Source organism: Entelurus aequoreus, linkage group LG01 (genome assembly GCF_033978785.1).
Source record: "Entelurus aequoreus isolate RoL-2023_Sb linkage group LG01, RoL_Eaeq_v1.1, whole genome shotgun sequence".
NCBI classification, from domain to species: Eukaryota; Metazoa; Chordata; class Actinopteri; order Syngnathiformes; family Syngnathidae; genus Entelurus; species Entelurus aequoreus.
In genome coordinates this window covers 57,897,739-57,915,661 of record NC_084731.1, presented here as the reverse complement: position 1 = coordinate 57,915,661, position 17,923 = coordinate 57,897,739, and the positions used below count along the sequence as shown (strand labels likewise).

Sequence of the window (17,923 nt, the reverse complement as noted above, 5' to 3'; positions counted from 1 at the left end):
TGCCTTGGTGCCCTAAAATATGAGCCCTAAGGCAAAGTGTTAGCCTTGACCTTAAAAAGTTCAAATTCGAGGCCTACAATTAATATTCTCTAAGTTCCAATATTGTCTAAATATTTGACTTGAGGAGACCGGCAGTTCAACAGTTCAAAAAGGAGTACATACTGTATAAAAGGGAACAGTGACCCAGTTATAGGAGTCACATGTAGCTTTAAAACCACCGTACAGGATGTTTTCACACAGACTTACTCATCATTTGTATTTGCGCAATAGATTTTTCTACCAACTATAAGCAAAGCTACAAGGAAAAAACAACTTGTAAAAAAACTACAAAACAGCAGGCCCTATATTAGCATCTATAGCATGTAACATTTGCCAATCATTGACCCATCTAGAGTTCCTGCCAAAAGAGTGTCACACAGCAAACATGTTTGTGACGTTTAGGGAACTGTAACTATTTCACCATCAGAATACTTGACATACTTTGATCATGTCATAGGTGGTTGTAGAAGCTGCCTGGAACCATTGAGAAATCCTACCAGTTTCATATTTTGTTCAGCTGTGGACTCTAAATAACGACTGTCTTCCTTTTAGTCACCTAAGACAGGGATTTCCAAACTTGTTCCACAAAGAAACGCTCACAAAAAATGTATGTGGGGGTCACTTCCTATTCTTCACCTTATGTTCATTAAAGGGGAACTGCATTTTTTTTTTTTACTAAAGAATGAGGATTAGAGTGAATGCATCATCTAAACGTGGAACACAGGCCTTGCGCTGAAAGATCCCATCAGTCTTTATCCTAGTGACAGCGGACATTGTACAATAAGTGTTTGTTTTATTATGTGCGTAATTTGTATTTCTTGTTTAGCCCTTAGCAATACTGCTACATGATTACCCCAGATTTCCACTGGATGCGGAATGGCGCCGCCATCTGCAACCCGGCAATCCCCACTGCTCTGCCGTACAGCGAAATATCACAGCCTTTTACGGGATCTCGTGAATCCACACATAATCACGTGATAAGGGGAGTTGTAGTGAAAGCAAACCACAAACACTTTGTCGCACACACACTGCCCTGCTTCACTGGCTTCTGTATCAGCTTGTATTCGACACAGGCCCCCCAGATAGCTGTCTGGGATATGCCTGCACTGTATTTCTCAGACTATAAGGCGCACTTAAAATCCTTTTATTTTCTCAAAAACTGACAATGCGCCTTATAACCCGGTGCGCCTAATGTACGGATTAATTACCGTTGTGCTTACCGACCTCGAAGAGATTTTATTTGGTACATGGTGTAATGATAAGTGTGACCAGTAGGTGGCAGTCACATATAAGAGGTACGTGTGAACTGGAGGTTGACACCTTTTCAATAAATTACGCTAGCAAAGCAACACCAAAACGTTGATGTTTCATTGAGAATATAGAACAATACACACGGCACTCATAAATCTGTCAAAATAATTTAGTACGAGTTTGGTAAGCTACAAAGCCACACCGCTCGCTGGATTGTCAGAGCATTACGGCTACCATAGTCAGTCGTACTGTGCTTCAACATACGGTATTATGGTGTGTGTATAAGGACCCCAAAATGGCACATATTAAGCTTTTTGTTTCGCAACATTATGCAAAAACAACTTTTCTTACCTATTAGTACCTGCTGACGTGTATTTGGCATTTGCATATCCCAAAAATTTGCACGCGGCCACCATTGCAGTCCGCGCCGTAGTCAATACAATACAAAAACTACCGGTGCAACAAAGATGACAAAGAAAGGACGCTGTCGAAGTGGAGACACGTAAATAAAAGCGCGCACAAAATGGCGCATCTTGAAGAGATGGTCAGAAAGCGGCTTAAAGGTGATCTGTAAAACATCATCTTTGCAACATTTTGACCAAAGAACCACCATTACATGTTATGTAGACCACAAGGAAGTCTTTTACATGTAGAAAAATAATCATAATATGACCCCTTTAACGCACCTTAAAATTTGGTGCACTTTATGTATGAAAAGTGACCTGAATAGACTCACTCATCGGCAGTGCGTCTTATGGTCGGAAAAAATACGGTATATGATTCTTTAATTTTTGACCTCAAGAAACAGCATGTCCTCGTCGTTTTGTGTCAACGTGGTGAAATTACGTGTGAAAACCTTTGACAAGTTGACTTCAGCTCCACATTTTACAGTGTAATCGGAGTATTTTATTTTGAAAGTAAACCAGAATGTATTTTGTGTTTGTCAATGACTTCCTGTCCAACACCAGCAAATTTTTGCAAAATGTAACTGCCGTGTTGCGGCAACCGGCAAATATAGAAGCTCTGTCTATATTTAGCATTGGAATGCGAAACATCACCGCCACGTCGGTGCCGTTCTGCAGCAGTGGAAACTGAACACACTAACTTGAATTCAAACGCAAAGTGTTCGCCTCCGTGGCGGCGCTGTTCCGCATCCAGTGGCAATCTGGGGTTAGAGTTTCACTATAGTTAGATCGGTTTATTACTCAGTATCTAAAACTTGCAGCTCAACCTATATTCAGGCTAAAAAGAAAAGATTCTGGATCATAATTTATCCCAAAGTAGTTGTTTTACTTTATCTTTTATTTATACATATTTGTGTGCAATATGTAGTATTTATTGCATTTTTCTTGTTCCTCATTAGGTTTTACTTCCTTTACTGTATGTAAATATTTCCCCATCGTGGGATAAATAAAAACCTATGCTATTAAGGCCCCTTCTACACTAATCCAGGCTATATCCAACCCATACATATACATATACATATATATATATATATATATATATATATATATATATATATATATATATATATATATATATATATATATATATATATATATATATATATATATATATATATATATATATATATATATATATATATATATATATATATATATATATATATATATATATACATACATACATACATACATACATATATATATATATATATATATATATATATATATATATATATATATACATACATACATACATATATATATATATATATATATATATATATATATATATATATACATATATATACATACATATATATTATATATATATATATATATATATATATATATATATATACATATATATACATATATATATATATATATATATATATATATATATATATATATATATATATATATATATATATATATATATATATATATATTAGGGCTGCAACTAACAATTAATTTGATAATCGATTAATCTGTCGATTATTATTTCGATTGATCGATTAATAATCGGATAGAAGAGACAAACTACATTTCTATCCTTTCCAGTATTTTATTGGAAAAGAAACAGCATACTGGCACCATGTTGTGGACATTGGGGGTGCAGCATACACCAATAATAACACAGAAATGTAACTCATCAGAACTGAATCAGATATTGTACACGTTTCTGTTGTGAATAATAAAAGATTAATTTTAGGCTGCCTCTGAATAATAGCATGAAATATTCCAGCACCTTCATAACGTTTAGTTATACTAACGCGTCACTCAAATCTAAATAGATTTATATAGCTTTATCGGCCCGGCTACATTGATCCATTATGAAACCAACCTGAGATATTTCTGTCCGTTACGTTTATTTCAAAATTGGTAACCGTGCGTTTTCTCTATCAAAATGGAGTCAAATGTGCCGGAGACACATTATCAGCCCCGCGTTGCAACAAAGGCATAACTAACGTTACTCACAAAAAAGCTGAACTCATGAATGCTTGTTGCCACTATGGACTTAAAAAGTTACGTACTGTGAGTTCCTCCCTTCATCCATGGCTCCAACATGTTTCCTTTTCAGGTGCTCCTGAAGCAATGTTGTACTTCCGTGCCATTCTGCAGGAAACGGTCTTCTTTGAAGTCTTTAAAGTGAAGTGTTCCCACACTTTTGACGACTTAGGTCGTACACTTTTCTCCATTTAAAGGCCTACTGAAATGAATTTTTTTTATTCAAACGGGGATAGCAGATCTATTCTATGTGTCATACTTGATCATTTCGCGATATTGCCATATTTTTGCTGAAAGGATTTAGTATAGAACAACGACGATAAAGATTGCAACTTTTGGTATCTGATAAAAAAAAGGCTTGCCCCTACCGGAAGTAGCGTGACGTAGTCAGTTGAACATATACGCAAAGTTCCCTATTGTTTACAATGATGGCCGCATGAAGTGAGAGAGATTCGGACCGAGAAAGCGACAATTTCCCCATTAATTTGAGCGAGGATGAAAGATTTGTGGATGAGTAAAGTGCAAGTGAAGGACTAGTGGGGAGTTGAAGCTATTCAGATAGGGAAGATGCTGTGAGAGCCGGGGGTGACCTGATATTCAGCTGGGAATGACTACAACAGTAAATAAACACAAGACATATATATACTCTATTAGCCACAACACAACCAGGCTTATATTTAATATGCCACAAATTAATCCTGCATAAAAACACCTGCGTGTTTGTTATGCTAGCTCCTAGCTCCTCTGCTAGCTCCTAGCTCCATAGAACACGCCAATACAATTCAAACACCTGATCAACACACACCATCACTCAGCCCAAAAGACCGTTTACCTAACCCAAGGTTCATAAAGCTTATATATTTTTAAAAGTTACGTACGTGACGCGCACATACGGTCAAGTTATCGAATGTTTAGCAGCCAAGGCTGCATACTCACGGTACCTGATATTCAGCTGGGAATGACTACAACAGTAAATAAACACAAGACATATATATACTCTATTAGCCACAACACAACCAGGCTTATATTTAATATGCCACAAATTAATCCTGCATAATAACACCTGCGTGTTTGTTATGCTAGCTCCTAGCTCCTCTGCTAGCTCCTAGCTCCATAGAACACGCCAATACAATTCAAACACCTGATCAACACACACAATCACTCAGCCCAAAAGACCGTTCACCTAACCCAAGGTTCATAAAGCTTATATATTTTTAAAAAGTTACGTACGTGACGCGCACGTAGGTACGGTATGTGTTATGCTAGCTCCTCTGCTAGCTCCTAGCTCCATAGAACACGCCAATACAATTCAAACACATGATCAACACACACAATCACTCAGCCCAAAGACCGTTCACCTAACCCAAGGTTCATAAAGCTTATATATTTTAAAAAAGTTACGTACATACGCAAAAAAAAGCCAAAGCTGCATACTCACAGTAGCACGTCTGCGTCTTTGTCATCCAAATCAAAGTAATCCTGGTAAGAGTCTGTGTTGTCCCAGTTCTCTACAGGCGTCTGTGTATCCAAATCAAAAGTCCTCCTGGTTAGAGTCTCTGTTATCCGAGTTCTTCCATCTTGACTGCATCTTTCGGGAATGTAAACAAAGAAGCGCCGGCTGTGTACTGTTGTGGCTGACTACGTTCGAAAAATACGTCCATTTCGCACCGGACAACTTTCTTCTTTGCTTGCTTGGCTTCCTTCTCCATAATGCAATGAACATGATTGAAACAGATTCACGAACACAGATGTCCAGAATACTGTGGAATTATGAAATGAAAACAGAGCTTTTTCGTATCGGCTTCAATGTGGAAGGCATACCCGTGTTCGCCGGGCTACGTCACGCGCATACGTCATCCGCAGAGGCGTTTCGAACCGGAAGTTTAGCGGCAAATTTAAAATGTCACTTTATAAGTTAACCGGCCGTATTGGCATGTGTTATAATGTTAAGATTTCATCATTGATATATAAACTATCAGACTGCGTGGTCGGTAGTAGTGGCTTTCAGTAGGCCTTTAAGCAATAACTTCAAGATGTTTCTCCGCTAAACTATTGGTAGTGTTTTCCTGCGCCATTTTTCGAATTTTTCCTGCAAAGGAGACGCCTGTCGTCACGTGAGCTGCACATGACACATCATTGGCTAGCTTACGCCACCTCATGAGACGTAGCCTCACCGCCGCCCTGGCGCTGTTTTGTACTGTTTTTGTACTTATTTTGATTATTGTTTCTCAGCTGTTTGTAATGTTGCAGTTTATAAATAAAGGTTTATAGAACAAAAAAAAACAAAAAATAAATAACAAAACAAAAAAAAAGCCTCCGCGCATGCGCATAGCATAGTTCCAACGAATCGATGACTAAATTAATCGCCAACTATTTTGGTAATCGATTTTAATCGATTCAATCGATTAGTTGTTGCAGCCCTAATATATATATATATATATATATATATATATTATATATATATATATATATATATATATATATATATATATATATATATATATATATATATATAATATATATATATATATATGTATATATATGTATATATATATATATATATATATATATATATATATATATATACATATATATATATATATACATATACATATATATACATATATATATATATATATATATACATATATATATATACATATATATAATACATATATATATATATATACATATATATATACATATATATATATATACATATATATATATATACATATATATACATATATATATATATATATATATATATATATATATATATATACATATATTTACATATATATATATATATATATATATATATACATATATATACATATATATATATATATATATATATATATACATATATATACATATATATATATATATATATATATATATATACATATATATATTATATATATATATATACACACACACACAAAAAAAGAAAAAAGAAATACTTGAATTTCAATGTTCATTTATTTACACATATACACTAGGGCTGCGAATCTTTGGCGTACCACGATTCGATTTAATATCGATTCTTGGGACCACAATTCGATTGTAAATCGATTTTTTCGATTCAACGCGATTCTCGACTCAAAAACTATATTTTTCCGATTCAAACTAATTCTCTATTCATTCAATACAAAGGAGTTCAGCAGGATCTACCCCAGTCTGCTGACATGCAAGCAGAGTACCGTATTTTTCGGACTATAAGTCGCAGTTTTTTTCATAGTTTGGCCGGGGGTGCCACTTATACTCAGGAGCGACTTATGTGTGAAATTATTAACACATTACTGTAAAATATCAAATAATATTATTTAGCTCATTCACGTAAGAGACTAGACGTATAAGATTTCATCGGATTTAGCGATTAGGAGTGACAGATTGTTTGGTAAACGTATAGCATGTTCTATATGTTATAGTTATTTTAATGACTCTTACCATAATATGTTACGTTAACATACCAGGCACGTTCTCAGGTGGTTATTTATGCGTCTTATAACGTACACTTATTCAGCCTGTTGTTCACTATTCTTTATTTATTTTAAATTGCCTTTCAAATGTCTATTCTTGGTGTTGGGTTTTATCAAATAAATTTCCCCCAAAAATGCGACTTATACTCCAGTGCGACTTATATGTTTTTTTCCTTCTTTATTATGCATTTTCGGCAGGTGCGACGTATACTTGGGTGCGACTTATACTCCGAAAAATACGGTAGTGGATTTTTGTAAAAAGCTTTTATAATTGTAAAGGACAATGTTTTATCAACTGATTGCAATAATGTAAATTTGTTTTAACTATTAAATGAACCAAAAATATGACTTATTTTATCTTTGTGAAAAATATTGGACAGTGTGTTGTCAAGCTTATGAGATGTGATGCAAGTGTAAGCCACTATTGTAAACATGTTTGGTTTTTTTTTATATATATATAAATGTCTAATGATAATGTCAATGAGGGATTTTTAATCACTGCTATATTGAAATTGTTACTAATATTGATACTGTTGTTGATAATATTCATTTTTGTTTCACTACTTTTGGATTGTTCTGTGTCATGTTTGTGTGTCCTCTCAATTGCTCTGTTTATTGCTGTTCTGAGTGTTGCTTGGTCAGGTTTGGTTTTGGAACTGGATTGCATTGTTATGGTATTGCTGTGTATTGTTTTGTTGGATTGATTAATAAAAAATAAAAAATAAAAATAAATAAATAATAAAAAACATTACAAAAAATAAAATCGATTTTTGAAAAATGAAAATCGATACTGAATCGTACAACATGAGAATGGCGATTTGATTTCGAATCGATTTTTTCACACACCCCTAATAGACACATATCACACTCCTCTACACGTGGTTGTTAATATTGTCCGGCCGGAAACGGCACCCAGTGAAGGATGGTGTAGCAATATAGTTGTCCGGGTGGAAATTGGGAGAAATTCGTGAGAATGGTGACCCTGGAAGATTTTCGGGAGGGGCACTGAAATTCGGGACTCTCCCTAGAAAATCGGGAGGGTTGGCAAGTATGATTCAACCTAACCTTATCCCTGTCCATACACACACAACAATGCCACCGTTTAAGACCCCCTCCGCCCTCCGTCTGCCGGCGCAACCCGACCTAGTACGCATGCACGAAAAAAAATGCGGGCGTCATAGTCACCTCTGACCTGGAAGTGTATCCTTACACTGTGTTTCAATGTAGCCTATTACCACATTTCTTTCAACAGTACACCTTGCTTGCGTGACTCAAAATCCGTAGCTGTTAGACTAGACCTACTGTAGTGAATCACACCTGAGCCATCATACGTGAATCGTATCTTTAATGGACGTGTAAAAGTAAACAATGTGATAAATAACATTTTACAACAATCAATCTAGGGATCTAGATATCTGGTCAGGACACTGTGCTTGTAGGCTGAAATTGGCGGTCGTACTTGACGGTCGCAACCACTTCATGGCTTCACAATAGTTATGAAGTACAAAACTAGACGTTGAGTAATCGCTCGACATACATCGCGGACAATAACTGATAGTCTGCTTTGCCAGTCCAAATGCATTCGCTGTTTTCCGTAGTACTCCCTCGTCCACAGGAGCCCGCATTATCGTTCTCTCCACTTCGACAAATGGACAAAGTTTTTCGCTAAGTAGAATCACAGCTGACCTGGACATTCGAAAGTTCTCTTGCCGTTCCTGTGGCACAACACACTCGTTGAAAAACATATGCCACAAGGCTACCGTTCTTCCAGGGCTTATCAAAAACCGTCGCTCAACTGCTATATTGCCGTCTGAGATGTGTTGTATCCCAAATAGCTGCAATCGCGCGTTTCCTTCTCTTAAGGTATTGATGTCTGATTTCCACAAGCGTCTGTTATGAAGCTGGCTGTAGCGCGTTCTTTCTGACGTCACTTCATGTGTGGGGTGCGGTCTTTCTGGCGTCACTTCTTCTCCGAACTAAGTTTGTAAACAATCGATGAGTCCATACAAAGCTAAAAGTTGGAGATTCCAGAAATACACGGCGCACTTACCCATGTAAAAAAGTATCCAAGGAGGGGAACCTTAAACGATGGTTTAGTGTGGCTGAAACGGGGCTTAGGCTAAATAATTATTCGTTTAAGGGGTTATCCATCTCAATGTAGACAGGGCCTAAATCTGACATGATTAGTTGTTGTATGAAATAACGAACATTGTGATGTGTGCCGCTGTAATGCTTAAAGATCAAAATACGTTCAATATTTTAACGATTTAGTGCATTTGCAAACAGCTAAAATGACGTATAAAGCAAACTATAACCTGCTAGCCAAGAATGTACAACAGTTCTTCTCAACAAAAGAGGAGAAATATAACCTTAGAGGAAAATCTAACTTAAAACATTTGTATGCTCGTACAACACTTAAAACCTTTAGCATATCCGTATGTGGAATTAAATTATGGAATGGAATAAGCAAAGAATTCCAACAAAGCACCAATATGATTCAGTTTAAGAGACTCTTCAAACTACAAGTGTTCAAAGTACACGGAACAATAATTACAATGAACATCTTGAGATAAAGATTATTTATGTATTTAATATTTGTTTACTTTACTATGGTATATTTTTTATTAGTTCACTGTTTTGTTACAGAGAACAAGGAAATGGGATACAATTGCTATGGTATGAAAAGGGGTAGGATTAAATAAGCTCAGCTTCTTCCTACTCCTTTTCGGACGTGCTGTAATGAAACAACTGACTATTTCCAGTTGTTTCATGATACATTACATTGTGGCCCAACAAATATATTGATTATTTTTGTTAAGCGGTACCAGACGAAGATCAAAATAAGTTTAATATTTCATGTTATTATGAATGTGCCTGTTACTACATAACATATATAGTTACAGCATGTATAAAAATGTTGACAGGGTGTGTTAGAGCGCTTTATAGATCGCATCTCCATTACCTGCATTATTAGCCACCTTTTGCTAGCGTTTATTTACAATTTAGAATGCATAAAAAAAAGAAACAAATATAAAAAGTGCAGGTTTTATACCAATCAATGCCAGAATATGGGACATTCGGCCTGACAAATATATTGATTATTTTCAATAAGCAGTACAGTGTTTCCCATAAACTGCCAAGATACCTGTGGCGGTGGGGGCGTGGCTATGGGCGTGGTCACCATGACATCGAGTAATTTGCATAATTTACTACAATGATATGATTTTCTTTAAAAAGGCTCAAAAAATGTATACTTACTAATTAATAATAACAGTTTTGTTTTAAACGTCCATCCATCCATCCATCCATTTTACAATATAATTACAACACTTTATGTACATATTTATATACAGATTTGAACAATAAGTTATTCACTGAAATATATTTATTAATTGTGGTTCTTACAAAAAATGTATCTTATAAAATATAAAAGCTAAAATGTCTCTTAAAGCTCTGCCCCTTTAATTAGTGCATACTAAATAATTTAACTTTAGCCTACTACTACAACCATATTATTTACCAGCAACATAAAGTGAAACAGAGGCAGAGGTGTCCTGCCACAGTCAGTAACAAATAAACAGAAAACAGTAGTGGTCAAATACAAATAAGGCAACAAGAGAAGTATCCTACACTTCTCTTTTGTAAAGTAAATCTGAACAGCCTATATGGGCATCTACATTAACTATATGATTTGCCTGAGAAGCTGGACAGGACAAAAAATAAAAAATTTAAAAAAATAAAAAATAAAATAAAATATTTGTATTTGTGGCGGACGTAATTCTTTCGTGGCGGGCCGCCACAAATAAATGTATGTGTGGGAAACACTGCAGTACCAGACGAAGATCAAAATACGTTTAATATTTCATGTTATTGAGAATGTGCCTGTTACTACATAACATATATACTTACAGCATGTATACAAAATGTTGACAGGGTGTTTTAGAGTGCTTTATAGATCGCATCTACATTGCCTGCATTATTAGCCACCTTTTGCTAGCGTTTATTTACAACTTAGAATGTATAAAAAAATAAACAAATAAAAAAAGTGCAGTTTTAAACCAATCGATGCCATAATATGGGACATTCGACCCGACAAATATATCGATTATTTTTGATAAGCAGTACCAGACGAAGATCACAATATACGTTTAATATTTCATGTTAGATCGGTAGTTGTAAGTTCAAACCCCGGCCGAGTCATACCAAAGACTATAAAAATGGAACCCATTACCTCCCTGCTTGGCACTCAGCATCAAGGGTTGGAATTGGGGGTTAAATCACCAAAAATGATTCCCGGGGATGGCCACCGCTGCTGCCCACTGCTCCCCTTGCTTCCCAGGGGGTGATCAAGGGCCACACCGAGTGTGTGTGTGACAATCATTGGTACTTTAACTTTTTAACTTTTTATTATGAATGTTCCTGTTACTACATAACATATATAGTTACAGCATGTGTATAAAATGCTGCGATAAGGTGGCGACTTGTCCAGGGTGTACCCCGCCTTCCGCCCGAATGCAGCTGAGATAGGCTCCAGCACCCCCTGCGATCCCAAAAGGGACAAGCGGTAGAAAATGGATGGATGGATGTATATAAAATGTTGACATGACAGGGTGTTTTAGAGCGCTTTATAGATCGCATCTCCATTACCTGCATTATTAGCAGTGTTGGGACTAACGCGTTACAAAGTAACGCCGTTAGTTTCGGCGGTAACTAGTAATCTAACGCGTTATTTTTAATATTCAGTAACTCAGTTACCGTTACTACATGATGCGTTACTGCGTTATTGTACGTTATGTTTTATGTAGTATCGGTTAGAAACAGAAAATCTGAGTGTGTTTTATTGGAGCGCTGCAGTGTCGTCCTTCTGATTCTTCTTGTGTCACAAGCCGGAGAAGAGAGACGCGCGCTCTGTACCATGTACCAAAACAGCAATTCAAATCTGCTGAAACAGCTACAAAAGCAAAATGCTTCGACGAAGCTAGTAAAGAGATACTCAGAGTCCGATGACACTTCCCCTCCACCACCACCACCACTTAAGGATTATATCTGCCTCTGCTCATCATTCAGCACTGAAGGTACACACTCTGTCAATTCTCTTATATACTCTTTCATTCTAGACTTCTAGAGTGTTTGATTATCACATCACTCTAAATCAGTGGTTCTTAACCTGGGTTCGATCGAACCCTAGGGGTTCGGTGAGTCAGCCTCAGGGGTTCGGCGGAGGTCAAGACACACCCGACTCATCGTGTAAATAAAAAACTTCTCCCTATCGGCGTACTATGGATACCCCCAAACGATATTCCCTCTAATTTTCCATCTGATTTACAGGTGTGTAATTTGTTGTGAGTTCATGTACTGTGTTGGTTTTGTTCTTTGAACAAAGTGATGTTCATGCACGGTTCATTTTGTGCACCACTAAAAAAAAAATAACATTTTTATTTTTCACGAAAGAAGGGTTCAGTGAATGCGCATATGAAACTGGTGGGGTTCGGTACCTACAACAAGGTTAAGAACCACTGCTCTAAATGTATACACTATAAAGTTCACAAACATAAGGAGGGATGCTAGTGGGCCAGGCCAATCTTTAATTTTCTCTAAACTAAAACTGGGGAAATGTGTACAGTGTTCTGGGCTTCAGACATGAAGTAAAGTGAATTATATTTATATTGCGCTTTTCTCTAGTGACTCAAAGCGCTTTCCATTGTGAAACCTGATATCTAAGTTACATTTTTAAACCAGTGTGGGTGGCACTGGGAGCAGGTGGGTAAAGTGTCTTGCCTAAGGACACGACGGCAGGGACTAGGATGGCAGAAGCGGGGATCAAACCTGCAACCCTCAAGTAGCTGGCACGACTACTCTACCAACCGAGCTATACCGCCAGACATGATTTTGTTTCAGAATTCCTTGGGGGAAAAAAACGCCTAGTTAGGCTTTGTGTATGTAGTGTGTGCCTTCCTTGCTTTAGAATAGAATAGAATAGAGTAGAATAGAAAGTACTTTATTGATCCCTGGGGGAAATTCAGCACCACAGTTCGCTGACAACAGACAAGAATAATAATAAATAATAAAATATATATGATATATTATATATATAATATATTATATATAAATATATTCTACATATACTACATACTTTACAGCTATGTTGTTATTATGCTGTTTGTTACTTATGTATGTTATGTTGCAGCTATTTAAAATTGTTTTGACAATTTGTTCTGGCCTGAAATAAATTGGCCCTTTGAAACATACCTTTGTCTTTGTGTGTTGTATGTAGACCACATTGCTTAGCAGAGTTCAGTGATGCAAATGCATCACAAGTTGATCAACAGATTGTATTATTCTCCAGTGCAATAACAGTACTGAAATGAAGGCTAAAAAGGCATTAATGGGAGCTTTAAAAAAAAAAAAAATTAAAAAGGACAAAAAAGTAACTAAATAGTTACTTTACACAGTAACACATTACTTCTTGGTGTAAGTAACTGAGTTAGTAACTGAGTTACTTTTGAAATAAAGTAACTAGTAACTAACTAGTCACTGCATTTCAGTAGATAACCCAACACTGATTATTAGCCACCTTTTGCTAGCGTTTATTTACAACTTAGAATGAATAAAAAAATAAACAAATAAAAAAAGTGAAGTTTTAAACCAATCGATGCCATAATATGGGACATTTGGCCCGACAAATATATTGATTATTTTTGTACCAGATGATAAATACCACGTCAGATTTTTTTATTTTTGGACTTGGTGACCATAAACTTCTTACTTTGGAAAGTTCTGACAGTTCAAGCAGGAAGAAAGCGAGATAAAAACAACCGGCTTCCATTTTTTTTGGTGACTTCTATCGAGTAAGGTTATTAGATACAACCAAGGAGCTTACCTTTAAGGCGTACTTGTCCCCGGTCTTCCTCTGGAAGATTTCCAGCACCTTGCCATTGATGCCCAGCCCCAGAACCTGACTGGTCACCTTGTAGTCGTCTATGATGGCGTTCCTCTTGATCTGCAAGGTGGGTCGGCTTAAGAAGGGCAGAAACTGACCCGCGGGGTTCTGCTGTCCGGCGGGGTTCTGCTGCCCGGCCGGGTTGGGGAAGAGCGGCTGGTTCTGAGCGTTCGACAGCATTCTGTTCGGATCACCCGCTTTGGTTGAATGGTCTCGTTTTCAAGGCAGGGTCTTCTTCGACCGACTGTGTCGCAAAAAAGGCCGGCCGGGGAGACGCAGCAGCGGCCGGGCTCCTTTTGACAAAATCCCACAGTTCGCCGACGGGATGCTAAGCTAGTTAGCTGTTAGCATAGCTCCTATTCTTGACCTATGACTTTTAGGCTAACACGTCAGCTAGGAGTTAGCTTGTCCATCTCCGGTAGTGGCAGCCGCACGCCGGTCGCTCCTTAAAAACACACTAATGGAACTTTGCGGTTATATCTCTCGTAAACATCCCCGGAACACGTCTCTCGCGGAGGCGCACTGTGACGTGGAACAAAAGCAGCGAGGAAAGTTAAGCGGCGGTGACAGCGAAGACTTCACTTTTCCGAGGGCCAGCCAGCCAGCCCGTCGGCCAATCAGAGCAGGTCTTACGGCTGACGTCGTAAGTCTCTTTTTCCGGTACTTAAAGGAACAGCGCACAGCTCCACGGTTCGAATTAAAACGTGGGATACGGCTATTTCTCCATATTTATTTTTGTTAGCCACCCAATTGTCATCGGTTCAAATAAAAACTAGTCGTTTAACCCTTGTGTAATGTTCATATTGTTGTTACTCAGCCAGCGTTTGTGGGTCTGATGGACCCGTTGCATTTTGTGGCTTTTAATGCCTCACAATCAAACACTTTTATGTTAAAATACTGAACAGATGTTTACCTTATCCCAATAAACATTTGTTCAGTATTTTAACATACAAGTGTTAAAATACTTGTTTACCTTATCCCAATAAACATCTGTTCAGTATTTTAAAGGCCTACTGAAATGAATTTTTTTTTTATTCAAACGGGGATAGCATATCCATTCTATGTGTCATACTTGATCATTTCGCGATATTGCCATATTTTTGCTGAAAGGATTTAGTAGAGAACAACGACGATAAAGGTCGCAACTTTTGGTATCTGATAAAAAAAAAGCCTTGCCCCTACCGGAAGTAGCGTGACGTAGTCAATTGAAAGGCTCCTCACATTTTCCTATTGTTTTCAATGCAACTAGAGCGATTCAGACCGAGAAAGCGACGATTACCCCATTAATTTGAGCGAGGGTGAAAGATTTGTGGATGAGGAACGTTACAGTGAAGGACTAGAATGCAGTGCAAGACATATCTTTTTTCGCTCTGACCGTAACTTAGGTACAAGCTGGCTCATTGGATTCCACGCTCTCTCTTTTTTCTATTGTGGATCACGGATTTGTATTCCAAACCACCTCGGAATCTATATCCTCTTGAAAATGAGAGTCGAGAACGCAAAATGGACATTCACAGTGACTTTTATCTCCACGACAATACATCAACGAAACACTTTAGCTACGGAGCTAACGTGATAGCATCGTGCTTAACTGCATATAGAAACAAAATAAATAAATCCCTGACTGGAAGGATAGACAGAAGATCAACAATACTATTAAACAAGGGACATGTAAATACACGGTTAATGCTTTCCAGCCTGGCGAAGGTTAACAATGCTGTTGTTAACGACGCCATTGAAGCTAACGTAGCAACCAGACCTCACAGAGCTATGCTAAAAACATTAGCTATCCACCTACGCCAGCCAGCCCTCATCTGCTCATCAACACCCGTGCTCACCTGCGTTCCAGCGATCGACGGTGCGACGAAGGACTTCACCCGATCACAGATGCGGTCGGCGAAACAGAGGAAGTTAAGGTGAGTTCGGCGGCTAGCGCGTCTGCTATCCATCTCTGTCTTCCTGGTTGTGTTGCTGTAGTCCGCCGCTAATACACCGATCCCACCTACAACTTTCTTCTTTGCAGTCTCCATTGTCCATTAAACAAATTACAAAAGATTCACCAACACAGATGTCCAGAATACTGTGGAATTTTGAAATGAAAACAGAGCTTTTTTGTATTGTATTCAATGGGGTACCAATACTTCCGCATCAACTGATTCCGTCACGCGCATACGTCATCATATCTAGACGTTTTCAACCGGAAGTGTGGCGGGAAATTTAAAGATGCAATTTATAAGTTAACCCGGCCGTATTGGCATGTGTTGCAATGTTAAGATTTCATCATTGATATATAAACTATCAGACTGCGTGGTCGGTAGTAGTGGGTTTCAGTGGGCCTTTAACATAAAAGTGTTTGATTGTGAGGCATTAAAAGCCACAAAATGCAACGGGTCCATCAGACCCACAAACGCTGGCTGAGTAACAACAATATGAACGTTGCACGGAAAATTTCTCTGCCAGTTTTTGCATCACACAGGGATTCTTCTTTTGTGTTTCTGCACCTGCGGTTCCCACCCAATGTTGCATTACATTGTTTGCCAACACTGTCTGCTCTCATTTTCTCGCACAATTGACCCTCTCATTTTCTCGCACAATTGACTCTCTCATTTTCTCGCACATTTGACCCTCTGATGTTCTGTGTACCTACACCCTGTCCTCCTCCTGTCTAGGCCTGTTGTGTGTGCATGTGTGTGTGTGTGTGTGTGTGTGTGTGTGTGTGTGTGTGTGTGTGTGTGTGTGTGTGTGTGTGTGTGTGTGTGTGTGTGTGTGTGTGTGTGTGTGTGTGTGTGTGTGTGTGTGTGTGTGTGTGTGTGTGTGGGTGTGTGCGTGGGTGGGTGGGTGCGTGTGGTACACAGATCAGTGGACCCAGACATCTTATATGTAATAGAAGTGTGTAGGGGGGTGTATGGTGTATGTTCATTAAATATGTATTCTGATATATGTTCTTCACAGAAAATGAGCCAAAGTCAGTGAGTCTCAGTTTGAAAAAATAATTAATTGTGTTTTGTGTTTCTGCACCTGCGGTTCCCACACAATGTTGCATTACATTGTTTGTCAACACTGTCTGCTCTCATTTTCTCGCACAATTGACCCTCTCATTTTCTCGCACATTTGACCCTCTGATGTTCTGTGTACCTACACTCTGTCCTCCTCCTGTCTAGGCCTGCTGTGTGTGTGTGTGTGTGTGTGTGTGTGTGTGTGTGTGTGTGTGTGTGTGTGTGTGTGTGTGTGTGTGTGTGTGTGTGTGTGTGTGTGTGTGTGTGTGTGTGTGTGTGTGTGTGTGTGTGTGTGTGTGCGTGCGTGTGTGAGTGAGTGAGTGAGTGAGTGAGTGAGTGAGTGAGTGAGTGAGTGTGTGTGTGTGTGTGTGTGTGTGTGTGTGTGTGTGTGTGTGTGTGTGTGTGTGTGTGTGTGTGTGTGTGTGTGTGTGTGTGTGTGTGTGTGTGTGTGTGTGTGTGTGTGTGTGTGTGTGGTACACAGACCAGTGGACCCGGACATCTTATATGTCAGTCATTTTCAACCAGTGTGCCGCGGCACACTAGTGTGCCGTGAGAAATTATTTAATATCTCCTAATTAACCATTGTCGGGTGTCTGTGCTATAATAAAGTGCGGCATATAATGTAATACTCTTCTATTTCAGTAGGTGGCAGCAGAAGGCGATAAATACCTGTAAAGACAATCGAGTTAGCGCTGCGCATCACGTGACAGTGACAGTTTGGGATCGCAGCAAGAGGAG

At 38.1% G+C, this 17,923-nt stretch overlaps 1 protein-coding gene across 1 annotated transcript in view; it reads right to left on the bottom strand.

Moving 5' to 3' along the window:
* The window catches only part of mapkapk2a (MAPK activated protein kinase 2a), a 98,161-nt gene extending 83,348 nt beyond the window's left edge, over window positions 1–14,813 (bottom strand). The window contains exon 1 of the mRNA XM_062025721.1: window positions 14,130–14,813. Coding sequence (XP_061881705.1) covers window positions 14,130–14,369 — 240 coding nt within the window. The 5' untranslated portion in view covers window positions 14,370–14,813. The remainder of the gene's footprint in view (window positions 1–14,129) is intronic.
* Window positions 14,814–17,923: the final 3,110 nt, after the last annotated feature.